At 46.1% G+C, this 13,069-nt stretch overlaps 1 protein-coding gene across 1 annotated transcript in view; it reads right to left on the bottom strand.

Annotated features, from left to right (window-relative positions):
• Positions 1 to 2,409: 2,409 nt before the first annotated feature.
• Positions 2,410 to 13,069, bottom strand: part of FRAS1 (Fraser extracellular matrix complex subunit 1) — a 163,294-nt gene continuing 152,634 nt past the window's right edge. Inside the window, exons 59-69 of the mRNA XM_042812477.1 lie at positions 12,563 to 12,795; positions 12,230 to 12,390; positions 11,230 to 11,444; positions 9,332 to 9,482; positions 8,558 to 8,665; positions 7,264 to 7,423; positions 6,866 to 6,982; positions 6,313 to 6,479; positions 5,762 to 5,967; positions 4,402 to 4,548; positions 2,410 to 3,729 (exon numbers count right to left, since the gene is read on the bottom strand). Of these exons, the coding sequence (XP_042668411.1) occupies positions 3,145 to 3,729; positions 4,402 to 4,548; positions 5,762 to 5,967; positions 6,313 to 6,479; positions 6,866 to 6,982; positions 7,264 to 7,423; positions 8,558 to 8,665; positions 9,332 to 9,482; positions 11,230 to 11,444; positions 12,230 to 12,390; positions 12,563 to 12,795 (2,250 nt within the window). The 3' untranslated portion in view covers positions 2,410 to 3,144. The remainder of the gene's footprint in view (positions 3,730 to 4,401; positions 4,549 to 5,761; positions 5,968 to 6,312; positions 6,480 to 6,865; positions 6,983 to 7,263; positions 7,424 to 8,557; positions 8,666 to 9,331; positions 9,483 to 11,229; positions 11,445 to 12,229; positions 12,391 to 12,562; positions 12,796 to 13,069) is intronic.

Here is a 13,069-nt window from a genome sequence, read left to right as displayed (position 1 = left end):
GCTTAGATGGACTACAAACATCACTAACAAATTCCTGCTACACAGGGGAGCAATAATTGCACCCACAAGTCTAACATGAGGGAAATCAACTTTTTACATGGGTAAATAAGTGATAGGAAAAGGGGAAATAGATTTAAACTGAAGGAAGGAAGATTTAGATGAGAATGTCAGGGGCAAGTTTTTCACTGGAGTGCTGGTGAGGTGCTGGAACAGGCTGCCCAGAGAGGCTGTGGACACCCTGTCCCCGGAGCAGTTCAAGGCCAGGTTGGATGGGGCCCTGGGCAGCCTGGTCTGGTATTAAATGGGGAGGTTGGTGGCCCTGCATGTAGCAGGGGGGTTGGAGTTTCGTGATCCTTGGGGTCCCCTTCCAACCCAGGCCATTTTATGATTCTGTGTAACAGTGATAGGACTAGAGGGAATGGCCTCAACTTGTGATTCAGGCCGAACATTAAGAAACGCTACTTTTCTGAAAGAGTGGTCAGGCACCGGAATGGCCTGCCCAGGGATGTGGTGCAGTCACCAACCCTGGAGGTGTTCAAGAAACCTTTAGAAATTGTGTTGAGGGACATGATTTAGTGGGAACTATTGGTAATAGGTGGATGGTTGGACTGGATGATCTTGTAAGTCTTTTCCAACCTACCTGATTCTATGATTCCATGACCTCTGAAAAGCCCAGAAACTGTGCATCTAGTGCTTGAAATTCAATATTTATACAACACTGTCAGTAGTTATATTGAATGTATCACATCAAACTACAGTTTTCAGATGACAGTAATTGCTTTTTGACTTCCCAAGAGGCCCTCTTCTATGCTAAAGCACAAGCACACAGTCTGATTTCTGATCTTCCTTCACTGTTTATGCAAGGCTTTGAACCTTTAATAGAGAAGTCAATATTTGTATAAACATTGAATAATAACTTCATAATGTTGAAGTATGTTATTAATGTTCAGCACGTAGCAGTGATTAATACATGATCTGTCAGAAGTCCAGAGTGCTGTAAAAAATAAGAAATCAAAAAGGAGGTTGTGATGAGCTGGGGGAAAAGGTACTTCTTAGAGCTGAAACATGAACAGACTATTTTCAGTTTCCACAGCTTATTGAACAACATCTATGCGGCGTTTCCTGTATTTAGTAAGCAATTAGCCAAAACCAGTTAACGAAGCATTCGGTATTTTTAAACAGTGTAATTGCTCCTGTGTTGTGATGCTGCATGTACACGCTTACAAGCTTACGCACACATGCGCATGTATACATATTTGCACACACATACATTGAACTCCCAGAAAGACACAGACATTCACATAGATGCACACACAGGTATGTATTTATATATACATACGTACACAGAAACACCCACACAGAAGCAAAGACACGCAGACGCAGGTGTGCAGGCATGCACTGGGCATGTCCCATGGATATGCACTTGCAGACACATGGAGAGATGCAAATAAACACACAGATAAACACATGCACAGAAACAGTTATGTGCACATGGACACACACAGACATACAGACATGCACTCACCCCCCACCCACAGAGAAATGCATGTACAAGCATACGCGGAGACACCTGTGAATGCAGACATGCAGATGCATAGAGGTACACCCAAGGACACACAGACGTGCAGAGACACACAGACAAACAGGCAGATGCACACATTCATACACACAGTATATACACTTTGTGTATGTGCACACACACACACTACAAATTGCTACTAAATTACCACCAAAAAAATAAGTGTATGTATGTTATACGATGAAAGGAAATGTCTATATTACCCTGAAGTTCAGGATCATCTCAGTGCCTCTGTATGTTATGGGAGGTGCTGGTCACCAGACCCCTCCCAGGAGAGGGACTAATCAGTGATGTAAAAAATCCTCATTTCAGAGATGATCTGGTAAGGTGCTAGTCTGTCCGGGAGATCTGGCGCTGAGTTTTTGTGGGGAAGCTTTAGCGGAGATGCTTGTTTGAGTTACTTTATTACCTTTTTGGTGTTGCTCCTGAAGCAGGCATAGGACATCAGCTCCTGGTGCTGCTCACCGTGGCTGCTGACTGGCAGTGGTATCCCGGACAGCCTAGGAACCCCCTCTCCCCACCCCCACTATGGCAACGCCACAGCAGCCCCTCTGGCAGAGCTCCCATTGGGGAGCGCTGTGGCCACGGCCAAGGGCTCCATACAGCTGTGGTTGGTGCGAGCTTGCATACCACCGTGCCACAACCCGGGCAGCACCATGGAGTCACCCCACCAGCACCCAAGGCAAGGACTCCAGCACATGCAGACACGGCTCTGGCTGATTTCGAGTGCCAGGGGCACCCGTGCTGCCACCAGGATCAGGCAGCAGGTAAAAAAGGGTGGCTGATGGTACAGGTAGGCGCAGGAAAAGAACACTGCTGTCACGCTCCGGTAGGTTCACATTCAAACTTTACTCTGTAGCACCGTGAGATGTGACAATTCATGTCCCTTAACTGCCATATCTACCCCAGAGAGCACCACTGTAGCAAAGGTCCCATAGGGTTACAGCCAAGCTGCCAGCACCACACGGCTCAGGCAGAACAAACCCCCAGGTCCCACTGAGCACTGAGGCTGCACTTTCAACTTCTATTGTAGTTTTGCTTCATTTGAAGAAGCAAATCAAGTCACTCTGCCTCTGATATTACATGAGGATATATTACTTCTCTTACTTTTTTCCCTAGGCAGGTAGCAAACTGCTCCCACATCCTGCTGGCACACACACTGTTGTGCTCAAAGCTCAACAACGTGGATTCACAAACATTAAGTTTCCCAGACATCGCTAAAAGTGCTCCAAAGTCCTGCAGGGAACTGTGGTCTCCTTCTTGTGAGGTCTGAACCAGGCCCTGCCGTAGGCCCGTGTCACCTTCTTCAGGGGATTTCTGCCCCTGCAGCATAACCCTCCTGCTCAAACATCAGATGGACCGGTTGTGTGTGATGCAGGAGCTCAGCTACAGGCAGAGCAGTGACCACCTGGGCTGCTGTGCATCACACAAAGCCAGAGCTCCTCCTTTTCTCATGAGAGTATAAAAATACCAGCATACTTATCTTTTGGTTTTTCTTTCTGTGGGTTTTTTTTTCCTTTTTACAAGTTATAAAAGGCTTTTACAAAACATAAGTACGCACTGCATTAAACTTCTGTTCCGTCGTGCAAATTATTGTGGACTTTAACTTCTAAGTTCACCTGCTTCACCTTCCTGCTTTTGACACTGGAGATGCCTCCTGTTTCCCTCAGTATATTGATGTTCCTCACGGTGCAGTACTGACTGTTCACTGCCTTCTCTGTGCCCTTGGGCAGCTCCACCTTAGTGTTCAGAGGGTGCTCCTCTGGAGCAGCTCGAACAGCCTCTCTCTTCCTCCGCAGTGTCCGGCACTTCCTGGTGACAAGGCAGACTCCCAATAGCACCAGCAACAGCAGCATGACAGCAGCAAATGCACTCCCAAGGGAAGCACCTGTCTGCGATAAGGAGGCTGCAACCACAGCTTCCTGCACCTCCAAGATCAGCGACTTCATGTTGGTGCCGTTCTTGACCTGATCACCCTCGTTATCATAGATTAAGGAGTCATCCAGCATCAGCCTCCCATCACTGTCAACCAGGTCTCTGCGGCCACGCTTCAAGTGGTGAGTAAGGGATCGCTGTACACGAGGCCCTGCAATGCTCTCCGGGCCTATTATGTAGATTACTTGAAGGTACCACTGATGTCCAGCTTCCACCTGTGAGGAAGGCAAGATGTGCACACAGGAAGTCAGATAAAATGATTTTGTTAGGTAAAAACAGAACTGGATGCATTTTTGTTTTTTTTTTCCATTTTTTTGAGTCATGCAGATATCAGCAAAAATATTCAGCATAAGCACCTGCACCAATACTTATCACCAAATTCAGTCTTCTTGTCTGTCTTTGGCAGTCGTAATGACTAATGGAGAACACTGCCAACCTGTATTTTAACTGTTCACTGAGTGCTTTGAAAAAAAACCTAACCATCAAAACATATTCTTCATCTCCACTTCTTGTGCAGGAGTTTGATTCTGAACTGTTTCCTTTGTTAATTTATGGTGTGACCCTAGGAATGCCAAGAAGTCACTTAAGCCCATGGAGGTTGCTACGTTATAAAGAGGACCTGACTGGGGAGGGATGACAAAACTAGGAAATCAGGATCACCATAACTGCCCCTCGACTGAGAGTTTCCTTTGCGTTCCTCCCACTGTGGCAATTCCTGCTGTGTTCTGCCTAGCTTCTCCAAGTTTTGTCCTAAAGCCGGCCTCTGAGCATGGAGGGGAATCGCAACCTGAGCTCTCCTGGCCCTGTCAGTGGGAAGGGGTGCAGAGTGCTCTGATCTAGCTAATACAGGACTTAGTTCTGCTCTACGGACATCGCTTAGTACATACCTTGTAGAGAGCATCCACCTTGAGAGTAAATCCATCCACACCAGGCATGCTGCTTACTGAGTGAAACTCAGACAGTTCAGAGGCAAAGTGGGCATCAAAAGGCACATCATGGAAATACTTATCTGTGACCTCTGGTTGGTTTCGGTCCTGAAAATCAGAGCAAGAGTGCATGCCATCAACACCGTGCACCTGAATAACCACGTGGCTTTCAAGAGCAGCTTCAGTGATACTGTAAAGGAAAGCAACACTCCCAGTGATTGCTTTCTTTCGCCAGAGCTGATGTTGTCTCTCCCTGAGCTCATCTCACTTTATATCCTAAGGCTTCCTCCTCTCTAATTAAATATTCCCATAAAATATGTCCTTTCCTGCTCAGAAACACTTGCTCACGCGTGGGCACAAATTTCTTAAAATTGCTCAGTATTGTTTTAAAAACAAATTCTAACACATTGGGGCACTTTAAAGCTCAGCCTGGCGTTTCTGCACACCTTTCCAAAGGGAAGCCAAAAGCTGAGTGTCTCAGTAACACCTGTGCACTTCTGCAGAAATTGAATCCAAAGGTCCAAGTGCCACAGACATGAGCACACACACTTTTTAAAAATGATTGTGTTTGTGCATGGGACATACTTCTAACCTGCATGATGTTTAGGCACTTCACACTGTTTTAGCACCGAGCAGTTCAACAGTAGGTTTGTAGAATGGAGCATCAGGAAAAAAAGCAGCTAGCTCATGTGCACACTGGATGAACTAATAGCACTAAGCTATTAGCTAAGTAAGGCTGCCAGTGAGGACGCTGGCAAATGTTAATTTGAAAGCCTGTAATTAGAGCTGAATGCACCTTGAGAGCATGCCATAGCAATGAAGGGGAATGCTGTGAAGCTGGTGAATAGATCTCCCTTTGTATGCTGCCTGTGCCACAGCACAAACAGAAACCATTTATAACCTTGGTACATGTGGGTTTTCTGCTTTTTTTTTTTTTTTTTTTCCTCATTCGTTTTCTTTTGCTTTAGATTAAGAAATACTCATGGTTTAAGACTGAGGAAGATTTGGTGTTGTCTTTACAGCTTGGACCTGTCTGCCAACCAAAAAGCCGCAGCATTTCACTTCTCATCCTTTTGTAGACAGAGCCTGTTCGCTCTAGGGAAAACAAATCCAAAGCAAAAGCAGGGGACAGCACTGCAAGCACATTATTTCAGTAAGAACCTCTTACAGTACTCCCTGATGGGCAGCTTCTCCCCGCAATGTGGAATGTCATTTAGTTCCCCATCTGTCAGGTTAGCAAGGGGCTAGGAGACCAGACTTATTCAGACATGACTGCACCTAATGCCCCATATTATCGTTTTGTCCACACCAGAAAACTTACCAAGAGGAGAAATCTGTGTTTCAGGTGTTTGTTGGGTTGAATACAGCCATACTGAGGCCCCTCATTGTAGACAGTTCCTGTTGGGTCAAAGAAGGGCACGTAGCCATCCTTGCCGGTGCACAGGTAGACTTTCTCCAGCTGCAGTTTGTAAGCAGCATTTAGGTTTTGTTCAGGATTCCAGAGTACACGGCCGTACAGGATTTGCCCTGAGGAGATTGGGAGGTTAAACTCTCCAAAGGGCATCAAGGAAGAGATAACAAAAAGTTCAACAAGAGAACCTCTGTTAGAGCCACACACCTCCCACTACAAAAGCAGCTGTGCTTTTGTACAAGTCCACGTGCACAGAATAGCCTGCCATGACAGAACACCCTGCCACGAGCACACTCTTGTCTTGTGGTCCTGACACTGCGGTGCTGTGACATGCTCAAAGTACCAGTTGTTGCTGTACAAGAGGCAAAGCCAAATCTGAGTTATACCTTCCTTTTTCAAAGAAACCGAAGTTCTGAAAACAGAAACATCCAATACAAGAGGAACAAGAAAAGAAATCCTACCTTTTGAAAAAGCCCCTTTGTAATCCATTTCTGCCAGAGACATTTCAGACTTGGTGGGATCCATCAGAAACACCTTCTCATTGTTACAGAGCTGAAACTCTGTGTTTAGGGAGTACACAACAGGAACTGGGCGGTTTGTCTGCTGGAAGGCAATCGGGATCAAAAATCTATATTGAGACAGAAAGGGTGAAGTTTAGTTTGGATGCATCTGAAGTTACATGCTGGTGACACGAAGTTACATCTGCTTTACCATTTTTCCATTCTGCTTTCACAGCCCAGCAGACTGTACTACAGCAGTATTCAGCCTAAGCTTGCCTGTTGCCTCTCACCCTGCCCACTTTTCAAGTAAGACTACTGTGCCCCACACAACCAGGTAAGGCTTTCTGACTATTACACAGGCTTCTGTAGCCCCAAGGCTGAAAACCGCTTGGCTGAGAGCCCATAAGGGAGGTTACTGCCCTTCCCCTCCTGCTCTCGTGGCGCATCCCCTGCTTCCTGGGATCATGCAAATAACCCAAAACTGGGTTCAGAGGTGAAAACGGTGACTCTTTACCGCTCAGGAGCATGAGCTGTACAGGGCAGGGGCTTGTCTCCAGGCTCTATCCATGGCTGCGTTGGCTGCACAGTACAAGGAATTAAGAGGATTGTGTACTCTCCAGAGTAGTCCTTCCTGAGAACAGACAAGAGACACCATCATCATCAAACCAAACTCCAGACCATTCCACTCTCTGATGCAGTTGTCTAACATCCACATTTTCCAAATTAGTGGAGCAAGGAGGGTTCATCGTAGGACCTAACCCAAAGCCCAGAAACACCCATTCAGCAGGTGCAGGAGGAACGATTTTGATTGACGGTGTTTAATTTGATCCTCAGTGCAAGTAACATAGATTAAAGAAAGATGAAAACAATAATAAAAAAGATGGCCTGAAGAGCTGAGCCTGTGGTCCTCACCTGTTATAAGAGCTGGTTGCCCTCCAGAGCTGGTAGGGAGAGTCGAAAGTCTGAGCACTCCACAGCAGCTGCAGGTCAAATTCGATCCCTCCCAGATGGTCTGGAGTTATTAAAGATGACTTCATATCTGGCAAACTGTGGTGCTCCATTACAAAGAGCCCTGTGGTGAGGACAAGGAGGTGACAATAAGGCCCTGTGAGATACTACAACGCACACAGCAGCACAGGGGGAGAGAGACCCCAGGTCTCTCATTAGGAACAGCCTTAGAACCTGCTCAGCATCTCAGCTATCGGTACTTCACATCCAAGTGCAGATTTTAGCTTCTGGTAAGTACACTGGCTTGAGGTGGAGCCAAACTTGGGTATTTCTGCAGCCTGCTACTCCCAATTCCCAGCAGTTTCCAGGCTGTCAGGAGATGCCCCCGTTCCCATGACTTGTCACTGTGCTGCTCCACTTTCTTGTTTTAGGGAATGATTGGTGGTACAATTACAAAGACAGGTTGAGGGAGCTGGGCTTGTTCAGACTGGAGAAAAGAAGGCTGCGGGGTGACCTCACTGCAGCCTTTCTGAACCTAAAGGGAGCCTATAATCAGGAGGGGAGTCAACTCATTGAAAGGATAGATAACAGCAGGACAACGGGAAATTGTTTTAAGTTCAAGAAGGGAAGATTTAGGTTGGATGTCAGGGGGAAGTTCTTTACCATGAGAGTGGTGAGGTGCTGGAACAGGCTGCCCAGAGAGGTTGTGGATGCCCCTTCCCTGGAGGTGTTCAAGGCCAGGTTGGATGGGGCCCTGGGCAGCCTGGTCTAGTAACAAATGGGGTGGTTTGTGGCCCTGTATGTGGCAGGGGGGTTGGAGATTCACGATCACTGGGGTCCCTTTGTCCCGGGCCATTCTGTGGTAACTGTGTGAGACAACAGCAGAGAACGTGGAGCTGCCCTGTCTTGGCAAGAACAAGAGAAAAAGGAGAAGGCAGTCTCTATGTAAGACACCTGGTGCTACATGAAGGCTTTTAATCTAATGGAAATAATTATATCCAAACCAGTAAGGGCTTATGAGGGCCCTAGCTCAATCACTGACGTTAGGTGTAAAGTTTGTAAAGTTAAAAGTGAAAAATGTGAAGTATTTCTAAGCTGAGAGGCTAGTAAAAGGAAGAACAAATTGGCTCTTGGGCAGAAATACTCCGATCATTAACACTGATCTTAGCCATAGCTTGTTTTACTACCTGTGCTTTCAAAACTGGACTGTATTCTCATGGTGCTCTCCTTCTTCATCAGGACTAATATTCATTCTCACCTCTGAACTTGGCCTGGGTCTTGAACTCAATAACCAGTCGGCCATCCTCACGGATGTAGATCCTGATTATCTGCAGCCGGGCTGAGAGGACGCTGTCCGTCTGAATCCCTGTGTGGTACAGAAAGAACAAAGTCACTGTGGAGGGCAGGTGGCACAGCAGTCCTCACATGGCGACAGTCAGCCTTAATCAGCCCAGAAGCATCCAAAAGGGAGCTGAGATCATCCTCCAGTCGAGTCAGCTGTACAATTCCAGATATTGTGGGAAAGAAAGATAAATGAGCTGGAAATAGAAGACTGACAGGCAAAGGATAAACCGTAACTATACACGGTGATGTTAAGTCTTAGATGTCACTAGCAGTGGAGGACGAGCACAGAATGGGACCCACCATTGGCAGTACTGCAGTTATGATGTGAAAAAGTCAACCTGTGAGAGCTAGGAGGCTGAAGATCACAACTGCAGTTCCCACATGGAATTCAGTGGAAAGCATTGGAGAAACCATGCCAAATGCCCCATGGGGAGCAATTTCTGCCTGGCTGAGGAGGCTCCAATGAACACCTAGCTCTTTTCCTGCACCTCAGTGATGACTGTTCCCATTAACACATGCTTGGAGAAATGACAACTCCCTTACTAAGCTTTCACAAATGCAAGCACAACTGGACTGACACTGGATGCTACCCAGACTCGGGACTGCAGTGACATTGCATAAACTAAGAAAAAGGGAAAACTGAGAAGAAAACAATGCTCATATACACTCTGAAGTGCCTTGGACATACCTGTCCTCCACAGAACGGTGTCGTAGAAAAAGGAGAACTCCATCTCTGTGTGATGCTCAAGAGAAGCCCAACCTCTTGGCGCTGTCACGTAAATATAGGACACGTAGAGGGGGACGTGGACTGTTAAGAAGGACTGAGCAGAGTCCCGTACCTGTCAACAGAACCCAAGCAGGTGATTATGCACTCTTCAAAGGAGAGACACTGGCCCTGCAGCACCCTCTTTGTTCACATTCTGCTCTGCAAGTGGGGAAAAAAGTCACAATGTCTGCAACAAAAGACTCCTATATAGTAGAGGTGAGATGAGCCCAAGCACAATGGTGCAGTCAGGAGCAAATCTTTTTTCATTCCTTTTAATGTCTGAACTATTCACTACAGGAATAAAACATCTACATCCACATTACAGCTGCAGCCTAGTGGGATGTGAGACATAGGGGATGGCGGCATGGAGCCCTGCGTGCCATGCACCTCTGTAGCTTCCTTGGTACTCCTGTGTCACACAAACTCTGTGCTGCAGATGTGACCAGGCTGGCGGAATGCTACTTTGCATATCACACAATAGAAGTATTTTTTAAAAACTTTGTAAATCTGAGTGTTTCCCAGGCTGCCTGCACTAACTGAATGACTGTCAAGCAAGCAATGTTACTTGACTACTGAAGGGCAGAGTTTTAGACAAGGCTCAACAAAGCTCCCACGTTCACTGCTCCCACTGTGGACCAAAATTAGGTAGGCCCTTCTGACTGTGGGAACCCACACCAAACTTCTAGAAAGAGGGAGAAAGCTTGAGTCCAGGATCAGCTAAAAGTATACGCATCACACTTTTTTGTAGACCTCCCCCTAATATGTGGCTTTGAACATCTGCAATGAACATAAAATGAAAATGCCCACAGTGTTTCTGGGAAATCAGAGGCATGCAAGTTTTCCACTACAATGCAGGAATTTGCATTAAAAGCAATTAATTTGCAAAACATTTATCACTAGAGGACAATTTGAAAAATAATGAAGAACTGATGTTATAATAATATATATAATAATTAAAAAGTATACGAGCAGAGAGCACTCCTCACATACTATAAAAACCCTACAATTAGGTCAGATATCCACACATGAACTTTCTTTGCAGGTTTGACCGAAGTGCCTTCCTTTTAAATAAAAGCAAGTGCTAAAACACACTGCTGTCCTTAATGCACCTAACAAAGGGAGTTGTGCTCACAGCTTTACCTTGAAAGGAGTTTCCAATTCCATGAATTAAAATGAAGCAATTCTGCTTTCTCAGAACTGCCCTAAAAGCACTTGGCACAGCACAGGTCTCTGGCTCCGTATACAGCATTTATGATTTGTGGGGCACAGCTGTACTGTGCGAGCCCTCAGAGAGCTCAGAGAGACGCTCCAGACTGGTTGGTGCCAGTCTCCTCATACTACATTACGCAGTTGCTCAGGTCAAGGAGCATCTCTGAATTTGTGTAAATAACTGGAGCTATAAAAGTGAAGTTAACAAAATATTCCAGACCAGAAGAAATTAAAATTGTTTGTGTTGACCATAATCTTCTGACTGGAAATTCAACAGAAGAATCTAATACAGATGAGACTCAGAGACTGCAGATGAGTGAGATGGACGTTTATAATCTGTCCACGAGAGGGCAGTGAAGCACATGTTTGTCGTGAAAAACACTATTTTGCAAGAGAACGTTTCTGGGTTTTGATGTGACGGTAATTAATTATGCGTATTTCACAAATACTGTTTTTCTCTTGGTAAAGGAGGAAAAAAATGTGCTTCAGGTGTACAGAGCAGAGCAGCAGAAATACCAAGCAAGTAAGTATTCATGAACACACAGTAAAGGTCTGCCACAGAATGGACAAAAATCTGGATGACGTGACGAGTTCAGGATATGGCATCTTACCTGGAAGTCAGCAGTTACAGAGCCTCCGCAGACATCAATTAATTCAGTCATGTCGTAATAGGCATCAAAGGTCCATATGCAGCTCTTCAGATTGAGGTGCTTGTACAGCTGGATTGTCTTTGGCTCTCTCACCGTGGGGTCGAACTGGTACGGGCGGTCATAACCAGGACCGAGAACAATGCTTTCGTATGTCACTTCATCAAGGAATCCTGCCTCTGGGAGTAAGAGATACAAGGCCTTCAGATCTTAAAGAGTTTGAGCTGTGCACTGAAGTCCCACTTGCATTCTCAAGTCATGTCAGTGATTTTTAGTATATTGAGGACTTAATGTCTTCTCTCCATCACCCTAGAGGTCAAACTGAACATACACAGATCTTCAAGGGTGAAAACGTTACAGGAATGCGCTAACAATCTTAAAAAGCAAGCTTAAAAACCTATTAATTAAAGAGTGAAGTTAAATTTTAAGCTTAAAGGTAGAACAGCTTGAGCATGAAATGAAGAGTGAAATGCAACAACCCTTTGCCCTCCATGGAGCAACCATAGGCCACATTGCCCTGAATGTGAGACATAAACTGTGTATTTTTTCTAGCTCTGGCATTTACCCTAGCGATGACCTTGCTCTGGCTGCTTCTTCTTGCCCAACTGCAGAGCTCAGCGACACAGACTTCCTGTGAATTCCACTTTATCCACACGGATGTCACAGAGACAGGTTTGAAAAACAGAACATGAGCAACACGATGTGAACCTACAGCCTCTTCAAGCAGAGATGCTGCTTAGCCCTGTTATAATTTGAATATTCCTGTGCAGTACCTCATTTTCAACAGAGCAACTCTGTTACAACAGAGCACCACTGCTATTAGCACAGGAAGGTTATTTATTACAGGAATTATTATTTCCATAATATCAACAGCCCAAAGGAAGACAGAGCTTGCTGTGCATTATTGTTACTGGTTTCCCAGTACTCCCCTGTTGTGCAAATAAAAGCTGGCTTTAAAGGTTACCTGAGATGCCTTTAAGGTCTCTGATGGTGACCAGGTTTGAGCAGACATGCTGATGTCTGTAGATAGACTCAGAGAGCAGGAAATGCAGATTGTGTAGTGGCAGGGTGGAGATGAGGGGCAGCATACCATCCTGGTGCGGGATCTGAACCGAGATGTGAATCCTGGAACAAAGAGTGGATGAGAAACAGAAAAAGCAGTGCTAGCAGGCATTGGAGCCCCGTGTCACACAGCAGTGCAGAGCAGATATGGTAAGCCTGGCAGTGGCAACTCTCAGACGAGCTCTGTCACCCCAAAAGGCCTGACAAAGGACTGTGCCCTCTTCCAGGTTTATACCTGTTGGGATGCTCCTTGTGTTTGACATCCAGGTACTTCAGAGTGGCAACAAACGACTGTGCCTGGAAGCCTCGAGCTGTCCCAGCGACCACAGGAGTGTGACAGATGGCACTGTCTGTCCCTATAGTAACTGTGTTGCTCCTCAAGGGGGTGCCCACATGGCCAGCCTTGTCCACAGCCTTGGCCACACAGCGCACGTGGAACCGCCGGCTGAAATAAATGCTGTCCAGCACCTGCAGGGAGCAAGGAGAGAGCAGTGTGCTCCTGGGTCAAATGCACCAGCACTGCGACATCTCTCCAGGTCACAATTACACTTCGTCCTGGAGTTCTGAAGCAGCACAGAGGTGAGACAGACAACTGCATACAGGCAAAATGGGAGCATGCGCATGCCAGTGTCTGCTTCTCTTGAGTTGAGGTTCCAACTGTGAAAGGTGCCTAAATATGCTGGGTGCTTTACAGCTCCTTAAGTCTGCCCATACACATGATGGAAAGAGAAGAGGGAACCTG

The sequence above is a fragment of the Centrocercus urophasianus genome, unplaced genomic scaffold (genome assembly GCF_019232065.1).
Source record: "Centrocercus urophasianus isolate 14NV4802_14NV808 unplaced genomic scaffold, USGS_Curo_1.0 seq_13, whole genome shotgun sequence".
NCBI lineage: Eukaryota > Metazoa > Chordata > Aves > Galliformes > Phasianidae > Centrocercus > Centrocercus urophasianus.
Note: the sequence above shows the minus strand (reverse complement) of the source record. Positions and strands in the feature narration are given on the sequence as shown.